This window comes from Pezoporus occidentalis, unplaced genomic scaffold (genome assembly GCF_034315485.1).
Source record: "Pezoporus occidentalis ecotype Australia unplaced genomic scaffold, CSIRO_AGI_Poc_V1 ctg82, whole genome shotgun sequence".
NCBI lineage: Eukaryota > Metazoa > Chordata > Aves > Psittaciformes > Psittacidae > Pezoporus > Pezoporus occidentalis.
Window position 1 is genome coordinate 826,157 of NW_026916181.1, and position 13,983 is coordinate 840,139.

The 13,983-nt window shown below is 45.0% G+C and overlaps 1 protein-coding gene and 1 long non-coding RNA gene across 5 annotated transcripts in view; both read right to left on the bottom strand.

Moving 5' to 3' along the window:
* The window catches only part of PTH1R (parathyroid hormone 1 receptor), a 118,367-nt gene that overhangs the window by 45,770 nt on the left and 58,614 nt on the right, over positions 1 to 13,983 (bottom strand). For 2 of the 4 annotated variants that reach the window (XM_062603971.1, XM_062603970.1), the window contains one exon: positions 11,842 to 11,947. In XM_062603971.1, coding sequence (XP_062459955.1) covers positions 11,842 to 11,947 — 106 coding nt within the window. Of the gene's footprint in view, positions 1 to 6,089; positions 6,294 to 11,841; positions 11,949 to 13,983 lie in introns of those variants that run through there. The other 2 variants (XM_062603973.1, XM_062603972.1) reach the window with 2 other exon arrangements.
* LOC134156141 (uncharacterized) lies at positions 4,652 to 6,098 on the bottom strand. Its single transcript, XR_009961834.1, has 2 exons — positions 5,975 to 6,098; positions 4,652 to 5,591 (listed from the first exon to the last, which is right to left on the bottom strand). It is a non-coding gene; the product is annotated as an uncharacterized LOC134156141 (long non-coding RNA).

A 13,983-nucleotide genomic window follows, 5' to 3' on the forward strand; every position in this document is an offset into this window, starting at 1 on the left:
TCACAAGTCCCAAGATGTCCTTGCTACTGATGAAACAAAATAACCTCTCTGGGGAAAAGATCCTAAGTTCCTTTGCTGGAAAGGAAGGAAAGAAGTCTTCCGGCAATTTGGAAAGACTGGTAGGGCGGAAAGATTTTTTTGATGCCCTAGAGGAGAATAAAAGTCTCGGTCTGCTTAATCCAACAAGAGAGAATGAGAAAGGTTTTTCTCATAATACTGGTAAGCACTATGAATGGACATGAGCTACAGAAGTGCAAAAATAACGAGATGTAAACTGGCAGTGAACAAAGCTTATACTGGAAATTAAAAGAAGTTTCTATCCTTCACATGGGTAATGTTTGTGCTGAGGCCAGTAAGTTCCATTTCCCTCAGTGATTTTTAAATGGTATCATTAAAGCAAAGGGAGGCTGTGGCATGAATGGGGCTGGGAGGAGAGCACCATGTCACTTGCAACTTTCTCTGCCATCCTTGTGCTAGGACAGGTCAGTGCATCTTCATCTTATTTCAGTATCGTGTATGCTGCTGTGTTATGATCAGCATAGTCACTTGTGCTTCCTAAAACCATCTCAGTTTTCAGGCTGACTATCTACCTTTCCTCCAGGTCTCAGAAACCATCTTACACCAGAGACAGTTACTTCCAAGGGCAGAAGAAATTCTAAACCAGTCCAGATTATTGTGTCCTTCCATCCCATTACAAAGATGCCAACAGACCTCCCAGTGTAATTCTGCACTCATCCCTTGAGACACCCAGCTCAATGCTTCCTCAAGACAAACTAAGCCATGGCAGAGCTGAGCCTCTCTTTCCACCACCATAGCCCTGCACCAGTAAGGGTCTCTAGTTTCCCGAAGCATTTCCTATAAGGTTGTTTTTCACTTCTCAGCCCATCAATCCAGCTTGTTCAAATCCTCAGCTTCAGCTGAAGGCAGCCCCAAGGGTTCAGGCAACAAATCCCTCATCAAAATACAGACTTCTCTCTGAGGGACATGTGTTGGGAGAGATGGTGCTAAATGCTGCCTTCATCCACTGCCTTCCCAGGGCTGTGCTTGAGCAAGGATGCAGGTCACCACCAGACGGCTGCTCCTCTGCAGAGAACATACCACCACCATGAAATAAGCACTCTGAGAAGATGAGACATGTGGTGTCAATTCACCGTCTAAGTAGAAGTTACCAGCGCCTCATTGAAATGCACTGAGTGGCAAGTTCCTCTAAATCAATCTCAATAGGATGTATACCTATCAGATATAGGTCAGAAAATCTGATTTACTTCTCTGCATGTGCATACCATATATCACAGACCATCTTTGCCCATTTTCTAAGACTAGAGTGTAAAATATTCCAGGCAGGGTGTGTGTCTCAGTTCCTGAGGTGTCTGAAGGTTACTATTGTAGGGTACCCATTCATCTCACCATTGCTTGGACTGTCATGAACACTGCCTTACAGTAACACCATCCTACAGAGTAGTTATAGCAGCACAGATTACTGTAGTTTTAGAACAGATGTGCCTTGCAACTCTCCTTAGACCTTGAGGGTTGAAGTCTCGGGGCATGGAAATGTAGTCATTATCAGAAACCAATATGATATTCAGGATGGAGTAAGCAAATGCTCTGTTTGATGACTTTGCTGTGGGACTTGCCTTTTGAAGCCCGGGCACAGAGTGCTTTCCGAAAGGGCTGCATCACATGCATCTCTTATTTTTTCTTCATTTCTGCTTCCCCATCTGAGCCTTGTCAGAAATCCCAGGTTGTTTTGGTGGGAGAGGAAAGGAAAGGCATATTTTGGCCATGCCTGCTCGCTTGCTCAGACTGCATCCCCAGGATGTAATGAAGGCTATTCTCTCCTGCCTGCTACTTTTCCCTTGCCTCCTCCCTCCTTTCTTTCTCCCCCAGACTCAATTCCAATTTCTGTGAAAGTGGTACATGCATGTGGAGAACACATTAAAATCATCTGTGAGGCTGCTTGGCAGCTGGATAAATGCAAACACGGTCTTGAGGTGTTTATCTAGGGGTATGGAATATAAATCAGCCCAACTTATTCTGGCACCATGCAAGGCACCAGGGAGACCACATTTGGAATATGGTGTGCAATTGTGGTCACTCTATTACGGGAAGGACATTTGGAGGATTGGAAACAGGCAGGGAGGAGCAACTGAAAAAATGATCCAGCATTTTGGGACAGGAAGGGGAGAAAGGGAGGCTTGGAGGACCAGTGGCTCTGTATAGGGGTATTTGGTGTTGCAGATGCATTGGCTGTCAGAGCATGTGTGTATGAGCACCTGCACACACATGTATAGCTGTGTGTTGTTGTTGACCTGTGCTGTGCAACTGGGGGGAGGATATGTTATTCTGGGGAAAGATGCTCCCATGCATCCAAGGGCATTTGCGTGGGTAGCTGGGGACATACAGTGGAGTTGTGTGCAGTGTGTCCTGTGCCAGTGCACGCAGCTCTAAAATTCTCTCTGCGTATGGGTTCTGTGTGCTGACCTGCTGAAGGGGAGGGTAAGGAGAGAGAGGGGATGGAGGGATGGAGGGATGATGGATGGATACAGGTTCTGCTTATTACTACTCAGAGACCTTTGCTGGTCTGTGTAGCAGTGCTCAGTGGGCAGAACACCCCTTGCATGATCAGCCATTACAGGGGAAATCTCCTGAGACCTGTTCCTCCTTTGCATTGCAAGACTTATATGGCTACCTAGTAGGCATTTCTTAATGGGATTGGAAGTCCTTGACCTATAAACCTTTGCAGGTAGAGGCCAGCTGTTGGTAGTTTCTATCTCTTGCTAGCTCTAATTCAAGCATGACTGGCAAGCAGCCATCTGTGAAGAGCTGCAAGGCCTTGAAAGTCATCATAGTCTTCTGTCTTGAATGGTAGCTGTGGTAGATGGGTTGGATGGAAGAAGACATCTCTCTGTAGGGTTCCGTGCTTCTTTGATTCATCCTAGAACCACAGATGCCATGAATCTGAACTTCCCCCTCACAGTCTTGTCTGGTTTGCTATCCTGAAAGGTCTCCTGGTCCATGCTGTCCCCCACACAGTGTCCAATGGAGCAGTGACAGCTGTCCCAGGCCAAAGCTGTGCTAGAAGCATGCTAACAAGGGGTGGTTTGATGTTTGCATGACAAAATTTAGGCCAATGTTCTAGCCCTACACCATAGAGCCACAAGGACTGAGAGAAAAAAACAGGGTAGAAAGAGAAGGAAAAAAAGCCCTCCAAAACCTACCAAAACAAAACAAAAAACAACAGCAGAAACAAGATAGAAAGAGCAGGAAGAGATATGGTTTTATAGTGGTCTGGGTGTTTAGGGCAAATCCTGAGTGCCCTGGATGCCTTTGTCCCCCTTAACTTCTAAGCCACCTGAGGCTACTCAGACCCCCTGAGAAGACCCTGGCAGGCTGGATGATCAGGGGGTGGTGCTTGAGCCTCTGGAGAGAAAACCAGGAGCAGATCCTCTGCTTCTGCAAGCCCAAAGAGAGCCTGGGCTTGGGTATAGGTCCTTTAGGGACAATTAAGCCATAAACTCAGTTGCACAACCCACGTACCTTAAGTAAATACACACAGCTTCTCAACTAAAAATAAAACCCTCTCCCTAGCAAATAGGTTTATTTACTATAAAAACAAGGCATCCTGAAGCAAGCTGGAACACCTAGGACTCTGAGAAAGGATTGCTGATGGCCTTTACTAATAACAGGTTTGTGTAAAAATCTTTCTTCCCCCACAAAATGTCCCATCTCCTTTTCCAAACCAGGGAAAGACAGGCTTTTAATTCATGGGTGAAAAAAAAGGAAAAGAAAAAAGAAAAAAAAAAAAGCAGGTCTGATGGCATATGGCTGGGAATTTCACTTCATCCCCTTCCAGGTTTAACTTTGGGGTGGCATCAGGCTGCCCACCATGCCTGAAATGTAATATTTGTGTACATAGAAAAGAAATTTTAGGGTTTCCTGTTCTTTCCAAAAGGCTTTCATCTAGAGACTAAATTTAAAGAAAAAAAGAGGAGAAAAAAAAGAGGAAAGAAAAGAGGAAAGGAAGCCAAATGCTTGTGGGGACAGGTTTGAGTTGGTTTTGGTGTGTTTTTTTTTTTGTTTTAATATTTTGGGTCTGTGTCCCTCACTGCCTTAGCCAAAAGCAGCAGATGACGCACATATCCTGAGAGAGGGGTGCATGGAATCACACCGGAGTGGCTCAGCCCTGTCTCCCCATGGCACGGGTTCGTGTGGGGCTGTACCCATGCCATCCCATGGATCAGAGTCCATGGCAGGTTCTTAGGCTCAGGGATATGCCTGGGAGGTGGGCAGGGGACAGATGACACTGTCTACATAATCTATGGTAGGGGTACAAGAGGAAGCTCACCCTCTGTTAGCTAGTCTAAAGCGAAAAGTTAACCTTTTTAAAGGGAGAAAAAAAAAAAGAAAAAAAAGGAATTCTGAATCTTTACACAGAAACAGGAATTCATTATTGCTAAAGAAAGTTTAGAATTGTATTAAATTTTTATGTTTTATTTTCTAGGACTTTCTTTTGGACTACCAACACTGCTACGAATCATACATATAGTAACCACATGTTTCCACTCTCCAAAAACACTTGGCATGTCTGTTACTCACTCTGATGCTCCTTAGTCCCTAATTCAGCTCTTGAGATGCATCTCAGACACATATCTAAATAAATTGCATCTGGTTTATTTCAAGTGAACAAAATATTGCTGAACCATAATAGCAGATAAGATATCTGTATACTACTTTTGACAGCTAATTGCATAGGGCAGGAATCAGATGAAAGTTAAACACATGACAGTGAACATTCTTTCCAGACTCTGGAAACCTCCTTCCAATAAACGTCTCTTTCCAGTCTCTACAGGGTGGGTGGACATGACTACACTCTCCATACTCCCAATCAACTCTATTCTTTCTTCACAATATGCAGTTCTAGTTTTATTATATTTTTATATTTATTTATTATACTGGGTATTATGGCCATTTTTAGTAGCTGGAGGTACATTAAAGATCAGCTCTATGGCACAAAGACAAAGCCAGTGTTGGTCAAGCTTGTGAAGGTGCAGGCTGATCAGCAGAAAAACATAACCACTCCCTGGTCACTCTGGTAGGAACTGCGCTGGAAACAGCTGTCTTTTGGCACTGCACTCTGAGGGCCATGGCACTTGCTAATAATTGTGCAGGCTGAGGAAAATTGTGGACTTTATAAAACTGAGAAAGTAAAAACCAGCAAAGGGAAAAGGACAACGCTAAGTGGAACAGATGGGAGACCAAGGTCTTCCTGCTTCCAGAGGATGGTGGAGCTTTATTCAAAGTACTTATCTCTTCTGGGCTGGCTGCTTCCTGGTGAAGAGTTCATGAAGTCCATGCACAGCCAGGATCACATTTTCCACTCAAAGAACCAGTTCTAGTGCATGTTCTATGCCAAATCCAAGTCTGTGATGGAAGAATGATGTACAGAAACCTCCTCAAAATCTCATTTCCCCTCTTGGGGGCAAGGAGGGTTTCTGTACACACAGGTCCCTCCCATGGTGTGTCTTCTTGTGTTAATCTGTGTAGCCATTTCTAGTCTGTGATTGCCAAGTAAAAGCATTAGGAGTTGGTAGCTGCAAGGCAGAAGAGTGAACAGCAAATAACAGTACAAAAATGGAGGTTCAGTGCTGATCCAGGCTACCTCATTCATTAAGGCCCATGGATATGTCTGAAATTTTAATTTTCCCTTTGTAAAATAGTGGTTGAATGAATAGGGGGTGGAGAGGGAGGAAGGGAAGGAGAAATAAGTTGCAGAGCTGAACTGTGTAAGAAATCAGTGAATCTGAGATAAATCAATGCCCTCACTAAACTGAATAGGAATCTGCCAGTTCATACCAGGAAAAGAAGTGGTCCATGAAATGTACTTAGCAATGAGATGTACAAAAGAGGAAGAGAACCCAGGTACCCACTGCACTGCAGGAAATTTCTAATGCACTTTCCTTATTTCAAAACAAACCTGGAGGCTTTAAAGTGAGAACGATGATGAAAGTTTTGAGTTTCAGTCAAGTGGGATTTATCCAAAGATTTTTGTCAGTTTCTGTCCACCTGGATTTGAATCTTTGTAGCCTCACCTTGAATTCCAGGACAAAAGGAAATGTGGTTTGTGGCTTGTGCCCTGGCTGAAGAGGAAGTAGATGAGCATTCAAATCTTGGATCTGCCACAGACTCTCCTTTGAGATTGGAGGCGAGGCGTTGAATATCCCTGTGTGTCAGATCTCAAGAATGAGGTCACAAGCCCCAACAGGCTTTCATGCCAGCTTACATGATATTTCTATCTAAAAACATAAAAAAATAATAATCAAGGTGTCCCAAATTCCCTCACAGCTTCCTAAAACACAGATCAATTAGCCATGGAATGGAATAAATCATCACACTGGGCTGCGATCACACCCAGGCAGAGGCAGGATCCAAGCAGCCCTCTGCCAGGTGGTATCTGGCAACTTCTGATGAACAGGAATAGACGTGGGTGAGTGCAGGACAAGATCTGATTGCACTAAGTGGATTCATACACCCCTTGAGGTAAAGTGGGCCTGCATGGGAACAAGGAGAGGAGGCAATGGGAAATAAATCCGTTTGGCTTTTCAAAACCTCTTGATATTCATTCAGCATGTAATGCTCAATGCAGTACTGCTAACACCAACACCTTTCTTTCCTGGCACTGCTCCTTTCCCTGTGATGGCTCTGTTTATGTGGCTGCATTATGATCCAGATCAGGAAGCCTCCTCCAAAAAGGCTGCTTCTCAGGTCAGTCAGTTGCACCACTGGCCCGCTCATACTTGCATACTAAAGGGAGTCTGAAATAGCAAATGAAGGCATTCTTCTTGGTGATAAGAAAACTGACCTCTGTGTACACACACAGGTCCTCAGCACCTCTCTTAGCATAACCTGAGTTCTGCTTAGTCCCTGTTAGACATACTGTCTTAACCATACCGGCTTATACTGAAGTCACTCCTTTCATTTGTCATCGAGATGCCCTGCAGAACCAGTTCAAGACATGACATGCAGTTAGGAGTCCATGGGACTCCATTTTCCTTTTGTCTGAGAGGAGAGACATTACTGCTGCCTCTTCACCCCTTCCATCTGGCTGCCTTTGAGCTGGCAGAACAGTGCTTTATTCAGTCTTGTTCAAATCCAGGTATGAACTCAAAGTGTTGATGAGAGCAGGTTTGCAGGAAGAGGTCCCCAGAAGGCTCGAGGAGAAGCAGAGGCTGTCTGCAGACATGCACGTGCCTATTTCTCATAGTTTAAGAGAGCCATGAGAGGAAAGTATGCATGCGTGCCCATAGCAATGGATGTGTCTCTCAAAGTCCTCTTCTGACTATCCACAAGCCCTAACACTGAACACTGAGGGGTGCAGGACAAAACCCCAGAGCAGAGGCATGAAACACAGATCTCAGGCTGAACAAATGTCTTCACTTGTTGCAGAGCTTGCGTAAGTGTTCAACACAAAGCAACTCTAAAACAGCCATGGCGCAAAGGCCTCTTTTCCTGTAACCTCTGTGGTTAAGAGCTTTCCTGGAGAGATAGGACTCTCGACTCCAAAGCACTCCTTGTTGACTTGGGCCAGGGGTTTTAGGCAGGAGTTTTCTCCTTTCCCAAACATCCTACACCGCTGGGCTGTACACAGAGTTGTCCCAGATTTAAAGTTGCTCCATGTTGAAGGCTGCTACAGTAGTCCCAGAAGATACTGGCTCTACAAGCAGATTCTGAGGCTGGGCAGCTGAGATACAGTTCTTGCACAAGTGCTTTTTGGTACTTTCAGACATAGGGAAGCAGAACTAATGGAAGGGAATTCAATCTCCTTTTTTACGTTTGACATGCTAGGCAGTAAATAATTGTTTCTGGGAAATAGCAATATATATTTAGATTCCCCCAAGCAGAGCTGAATGTGAGTATTTTCCCTCACCAGAAACAATTATGTAAGAAAGACTGGACAAGTCTCTTCTTTTGATGACTGTGTGATGAGCTTTCCTTATGATCTTCCCAGAACTACTGCCTCACTGTGGGCTTGTCCTTTTTCCTTCTTTGGAATGACAAACCAAGCACAGACTTGAACATGCAAGATGACTGGATACAACATCACAGAATCATGACAGCTGGAAGGACCTCTGGAGATCATCTAGCCCAACCCCTCAGAAAATATAAAAAACCCCAAACAAACCAACCACAAAAAAAGGAAAAAAAAAAAAAAGAGACATAACATGTGAAGACCTGTGAAGTTCCTTTTCCAATGTAAACCCAGACCTCCCCTTCTCTCCTTGTCCAGCTCTGCACCTGCTGCATTCTAGTTAGGCTCTCACCAACCTTTGATAACTGAACCTTGAAGTCTACAGGGAGGAAACAATCCCTCCAAGGAGCCTCCATGTTGTTAGCTTGTGATCATACATCCCCTGGGCAGGACTAATTCAAGGCCACACTTGAAATACTGTGTTCACTTCTGGACCCTCACAACAAGGAAGACATTGAGGTGCTGGAACATATCCGATAAAGGGCAAGGAAGCTGGTGAAGGATGTGGAGCACAAATGTGATGAGGAATGGCTGAGGGAACTGGGGCTGTTTAATCTGGAGAAAAGGAGGCTCAGGGGAGACCTCATCACTCTCTACAGCTACCTGAAGGGAGGTTGTAGTGAGGTGGGGATCAGTCTCTTCTCCCAGGTTACAAGCGACAGGACAAGAGGAAGTGGCCTCAAGTTGTGCCAGGGGAGGTTTGTGTTTGATATTAGGGACATTTTACTCCCTGAAAGGGTTGTCAAGCATCAGAACAGTCTGTCCAGGGCAGTGGTGGGGTCACCGCCCTGGAGGAATTTAAGAGAGGCGTAGATGTGGTGCTTAGGGACATGTTTTAGTGGTGGACTTGGCAGTGCCAGGTTAATGGTTGGTGCTGATGATCTTAGACGCCTTTTCCAACCTAAATGATTCTGTGATTCTGTTGTTTCAGGCCAAGGGGTGCACTGCTCCCTATGAGCTGTCAAGACAGGAAGGAGCATAGCTACATACTATCCAGAAGATCTTTCAAGCAGACAAGGCCCTTTGTGCCTCTCACATGGAGACCATCAGTCTCATTGCCAATAGGTAGACTTGTTACGGATATAGTAGAACATCAATGCCATAGGCTGCCACTATTATTAAACTGAGGGTCAAATGAACCTGGGCACAGCTCCCTGCCTGCAGAATCCCTTCTTTTCCTTCCAGGAAAGGCCAGGTCTTGCAGATCCAAAATACAAATACATTGTAAGGGACAGCTGTGTCCTACCCCACTAGAAATCCAAAGACAAGACAGATAGGGGACCTGGTGGTGTAAAACACAACTCAAGTTCTCCGTGGCAGTTAGAAGAGTCCTCCTGCCACCCAAATGGGTGCTCTTTAGAAACACTCCAAGTGATATCACAGGACACTGAAAGCTTGGGGTGGCTGCCCAAGGTTTATATTGCTCCAAGTGGCAACAACTTGGCCCCCATAAATATTGTCTGCAGGTGGGGGCTGGTGCATCTTATTTGTAAAGACAATGTTGCTCTTAATAGGCTTTTTCTTTTGGGTCTGTACCAAGGGAAGAGGCAATAGGATGAGGTCCTCCATCTGGCTGAGAAGGGCAGACCCATATGTCCCTGGATGATTAACACAAATCAAAACCAGGCCCCAGTTTCCATACCATCAAAGGAGGAAAAGACTGGACCTAATCACTTTTCACCCTGGGCTCTGAAGCCTTTGTGCAAAAACAAAGCTTCTGAGCCTTAGCCAGACAATTAATTACATTAAAGCTAACACAGTACAGATTAAAGCTTTTTGTTCTGTCACTCCCCACCCCACAAGAGGATCTAAAACTATCCATCTCCTTTGACTCCTGCAGCATGAAAGAGCAGATACACCTCAAAATGAAGATCAAGTTAGTCTGTTCTCAAATATCCATATAACATTATCATTTCATGTATCCAAAGGCATCTGTAGCTTAAAAATCAGTGGATGACAGCTCTTCTGCATAGTGGGAAGATCATTTGCAAATTGCAGAATCCTCTGTCTGTGATAGCCAACTCTAGACCACCTCAGAAATGGTCTGGCAACTTGATACCTTGTTTGTGAAGTACCAGAGTGAATTTTGGGGGTGTTGCAGAGGCGCTGCCACTGAAGATTCTTTCACAACATCTTAAACTGTTTCTGGGGAAAGGCTTAATGAGAATTCATTGTGCCTTTGGATTAGCAGACCACTTACAGATTAATTCGATCTAACTACTTTGATGTAAAGCTAATGATTGCTTTGACTCTTTAAAGCTGTATTACTGCTGTGATTATTGACATCAAGGTGGTTCCTCCTCTTGGCTGTGCTCTTTGGGATTAGGCAGAGATTTGCAACAGAGAATGCATCAATGAGCCCGAGTTCTATTGCCTGAGCAGCTCAGAATAGCTTTTTCCAAAGCCATGACTTGGGTTCATGAGATATCTAAATAAAAATATATTAGATTTCTTTCTGTTCCAGTCAAAGGCAGAGCTAATGCCAGCCTCAATCACAGAACCAGGTCTCAAAACAGGAACAAAGGCATATTTGCAAAGCCCAGTGCTATGATTCCTCTGCTCTACCAAACTTGACCATGGTAAAGAGCCCAAAGTCTGCTTGTCAGTGACATGCATCTCCCCAACCCTACCAAAACTGCTCATGACAATTAAGAAGATAAATGCTAAAGGCTAACAGTCATATAGAAAAGAATTAGAAAATAGGGTGTGAGAGCAAGACCAGCTGGTGGACATCACCAGATGCCAAGGTAGGTAGGTGGTCTATAGTACAACAGAAGGAAATGCCTTTGCACATATGTTTTTTAATGAGGTGTTAATTGGGCATTGGGTGGACAGGACAAAGAAGCAACTGAGGATGTGGCTTGAGGTTTTGGTTGATGCAAAGCAGGAGGCCTGGAATAAAATGAAAGCTGGGCTTTTATGGCCTCTTGCTGTCCTTTTGTCATTTGCAACAGGAGAGGGACACCAGGTGGGCAGGCAACTCTGCTCTGAAATCATAGCTAGCTTTAGGAAACCCTCCTTCTGCTGGTGGTGTCTCTAAGTACTCCCAGAGCACTGGCTGTAGAAAAGAGATTTCTAAGATGCAACAGTGGAAGTGGGAAACACTCTAGCTTGTCTTCGTCAGTCAGGCAACAGAGGGAGATGGGACAGCATGCCCACCCAGGAGTAGCTGAGTGGGTGCAGGATGGCTCAGCACACAGACCTGGTGCCAATAATTAGCACATCTGAAATTGATGAAAGAACCCAATAGGAGATGATTACTTTGCTACCCACATGAGAGAGCTTTCTCCCTTCCTTCTCCCTCCAGCTTTACATCTGGTAACGATTTTGCAGCTCAAAATAGAAAGGAAGGCTTAGCCGAGCTTAGGCCTATTTGAGGAGAATAGAGAGAGTATGTCAGAGGGAAACAAAGAAGTGTTGTTGGAAGAATGCTTTGTTTCCTGTACCACTGGTGTCACACTGCAAAGGATCTTGGGAGAACTGATGGTGAACGGTATCTCCCATACTTTGCCTGGTGATGGTAAGTGGGCTCTGGGTATAGCAATAAGGGCTGTAAACCCATGACTAAGACTCTTTCACCCTCCTGACCCCTTGGCATCTGGAGCTCTGGAGGGGAAGAAAGAGGCTGTGACAGTTTTGTTTCACAACACCTTGTGTTAAAGATAGCCTAACCTGAAAAAAAATATATTGAGCCTTCTTCAGCTACCTACCTATATGCTCTGTGTGTGGGACTAAGGGGAAGGGCTGCATTGGAGCAGAGAGGAGCCTGGGCCCAGCCCCAGCCATGCAGTCTGGATTGCTGTGGGAACACTCACCATGCACCTTGGGGACCTTGGCTTTGAGGTGTCGTTCACACTTAGCCTTGGCTTTTAGCAGTAGGAAGATCTGCTCCTCTTTGGTAATGACATCATCAGCATCCACCTGCAGTGATGGGGAGAAATGAGGTCAAACCTCAGCACGTGAAGAGCAGCAGGACACAAACTTATTAGATAATGCAAATGATCTGAATGCATAACCTCCTTTGCATCAGCAGTTTCCTCCACCAGCCTTACTCTATGTGTATCTCTGTTTGCTCAGCAGTCAGTGTCCCAAGCAACACCTCTTACAAGATGCCACATGGAATCATCCGTGTACATGGCAAAGGAAGCACACGCTGCAATTATTCACATCATACACATGCACACACAAGAAACCAGCAATTTCTGGGCTGGCATGCCCCAGCTTGCAGGGACAAGACTACTGTCTAAGAGGGAAAAATATCCTAGTAAATAATATTGTAGCAAGGACTCCTTTCTTCCTCTTAAAAATTGCAACCTGCCACCATCAATGCAGCGCTATTTCCATCTCTGCATGCAGGCAGGCCTTCAACCTCTGTAAGTCCAAGAACATGTGCAGAGAGGGCTGTCCCAGGCAGGCCTGTGAGCTGACAGCAGCTGCCCCCCAAAGACGGAGGCTCTGAGAAAACCGTGTGCACCATCCTGGGAGAATTAAGTTTCTCATCCTGTAAGATCTCTAGAGGGCAAGGAACAAGAAAAGGGGGGGCAGGTAGGGTCCTGTTTTACCCCCCTCTGTTTGTTTCTTCCTGATATGAGATATACTTGGCTCTCAAAGGCACTCACTGCTCATCAAAAAAGAGAAAAACAATCTTGCTTCATAAGGCTGGCACATTCCCATCAGGAATGGCTGGCCTCAGTAATCTGGGGGCACCACCATGGGGAAGGCTTGTTCTACAAATGTTATAGAGTATAGAGCTTTGATCTGATGCAATATGGCTGCTTTAATTTTCTGCTGTGCTTCTTGGGCACTTAGCCTGTATGTCCTACTCAGGAATCCATGACCGGTCCCACTGCCAGATAGAACCTGAGATTAGGAAGACTTCTTGCATGTCACTTTGTCAGGAATGCATGAACATTTCACTGTACCCATCCCAGGTACACTGAGGTGATACTGCCTTTGTTCTTTTCTGCTTCCCCACCCTCCCCTAAAAAAGCTGTATACTTAACCTTCTCCCACATTCATTTTTTGCCCTAGATCTCCATCACCACCAGAATGGGTGATGCTGATCATACCCTGCAGGTGCTTTGCGATTTGCATCATGTAAGGGAGTGAGGAAAGTTGGGGGCTATATTGATCTAGTGTCAATCCTCCTTTTCAGGCTCTGACCTGCAGCACCTGACCACCCCTGTGAAACCTTTGAGGTTTGGGTCCATCCCTGGAACTCTGCCAGTCATGGCAGAGTGTCTCTGGGAGAAATCCTCATACACAAGATTGCCCCAAAACAGTTCAAAGCAAAGAATAACCATGTGTAACACTTTGTAGGGCTCCTGAATTAAGGGTGTTGATAACGCACTATGACCACTCTTCTCATTGCCTCGGTTTCCCTAATATGTGTCTGGTTTGATTAATCAGGCTATAAATGCAATGAGAGGAGATGTTGCCTCTGGATTTGTAGAGAATTTAGCACACTCACTCACAAAAGCATAACGTAAGCAAGGGCTGCAATACTGGTTTATAGAAAGCAACTTTTATTTTTCTTTTATTTTATTATATTGACTGTGCTGGTGGGACTGGCCACTGTAAATGTGCAATGCAAAACCTAGGGTAGTGCTTCACATCCTGATGGATGAAGCAGACTTAAACCTCAACACATAGTACAGGCAGGCAAAGGAAAGATTACAAAACCTTGTGTAGACAGCTGTGATCTATAGATGAGAGGGAAACCTGTTGATGGGTTGTAGAGCCTGCTTATGGAGCTGGCTGCTCATTTCAATTCCTCTGAAGCACAGACTTGAAGGGGAGTTATGACATTTTGCTGTACTCCCCCAGAATGCTGCTATTCAGAACTAAGGTCACTTCACTCAAGTTAATTCGTTTTGGAAAGCAAGTAAGATAAACCAGCTGAAGGCAAAGCAGTTCTCGAGCAAGACTTATTACAAATGACATAAGGAGGGTTAATG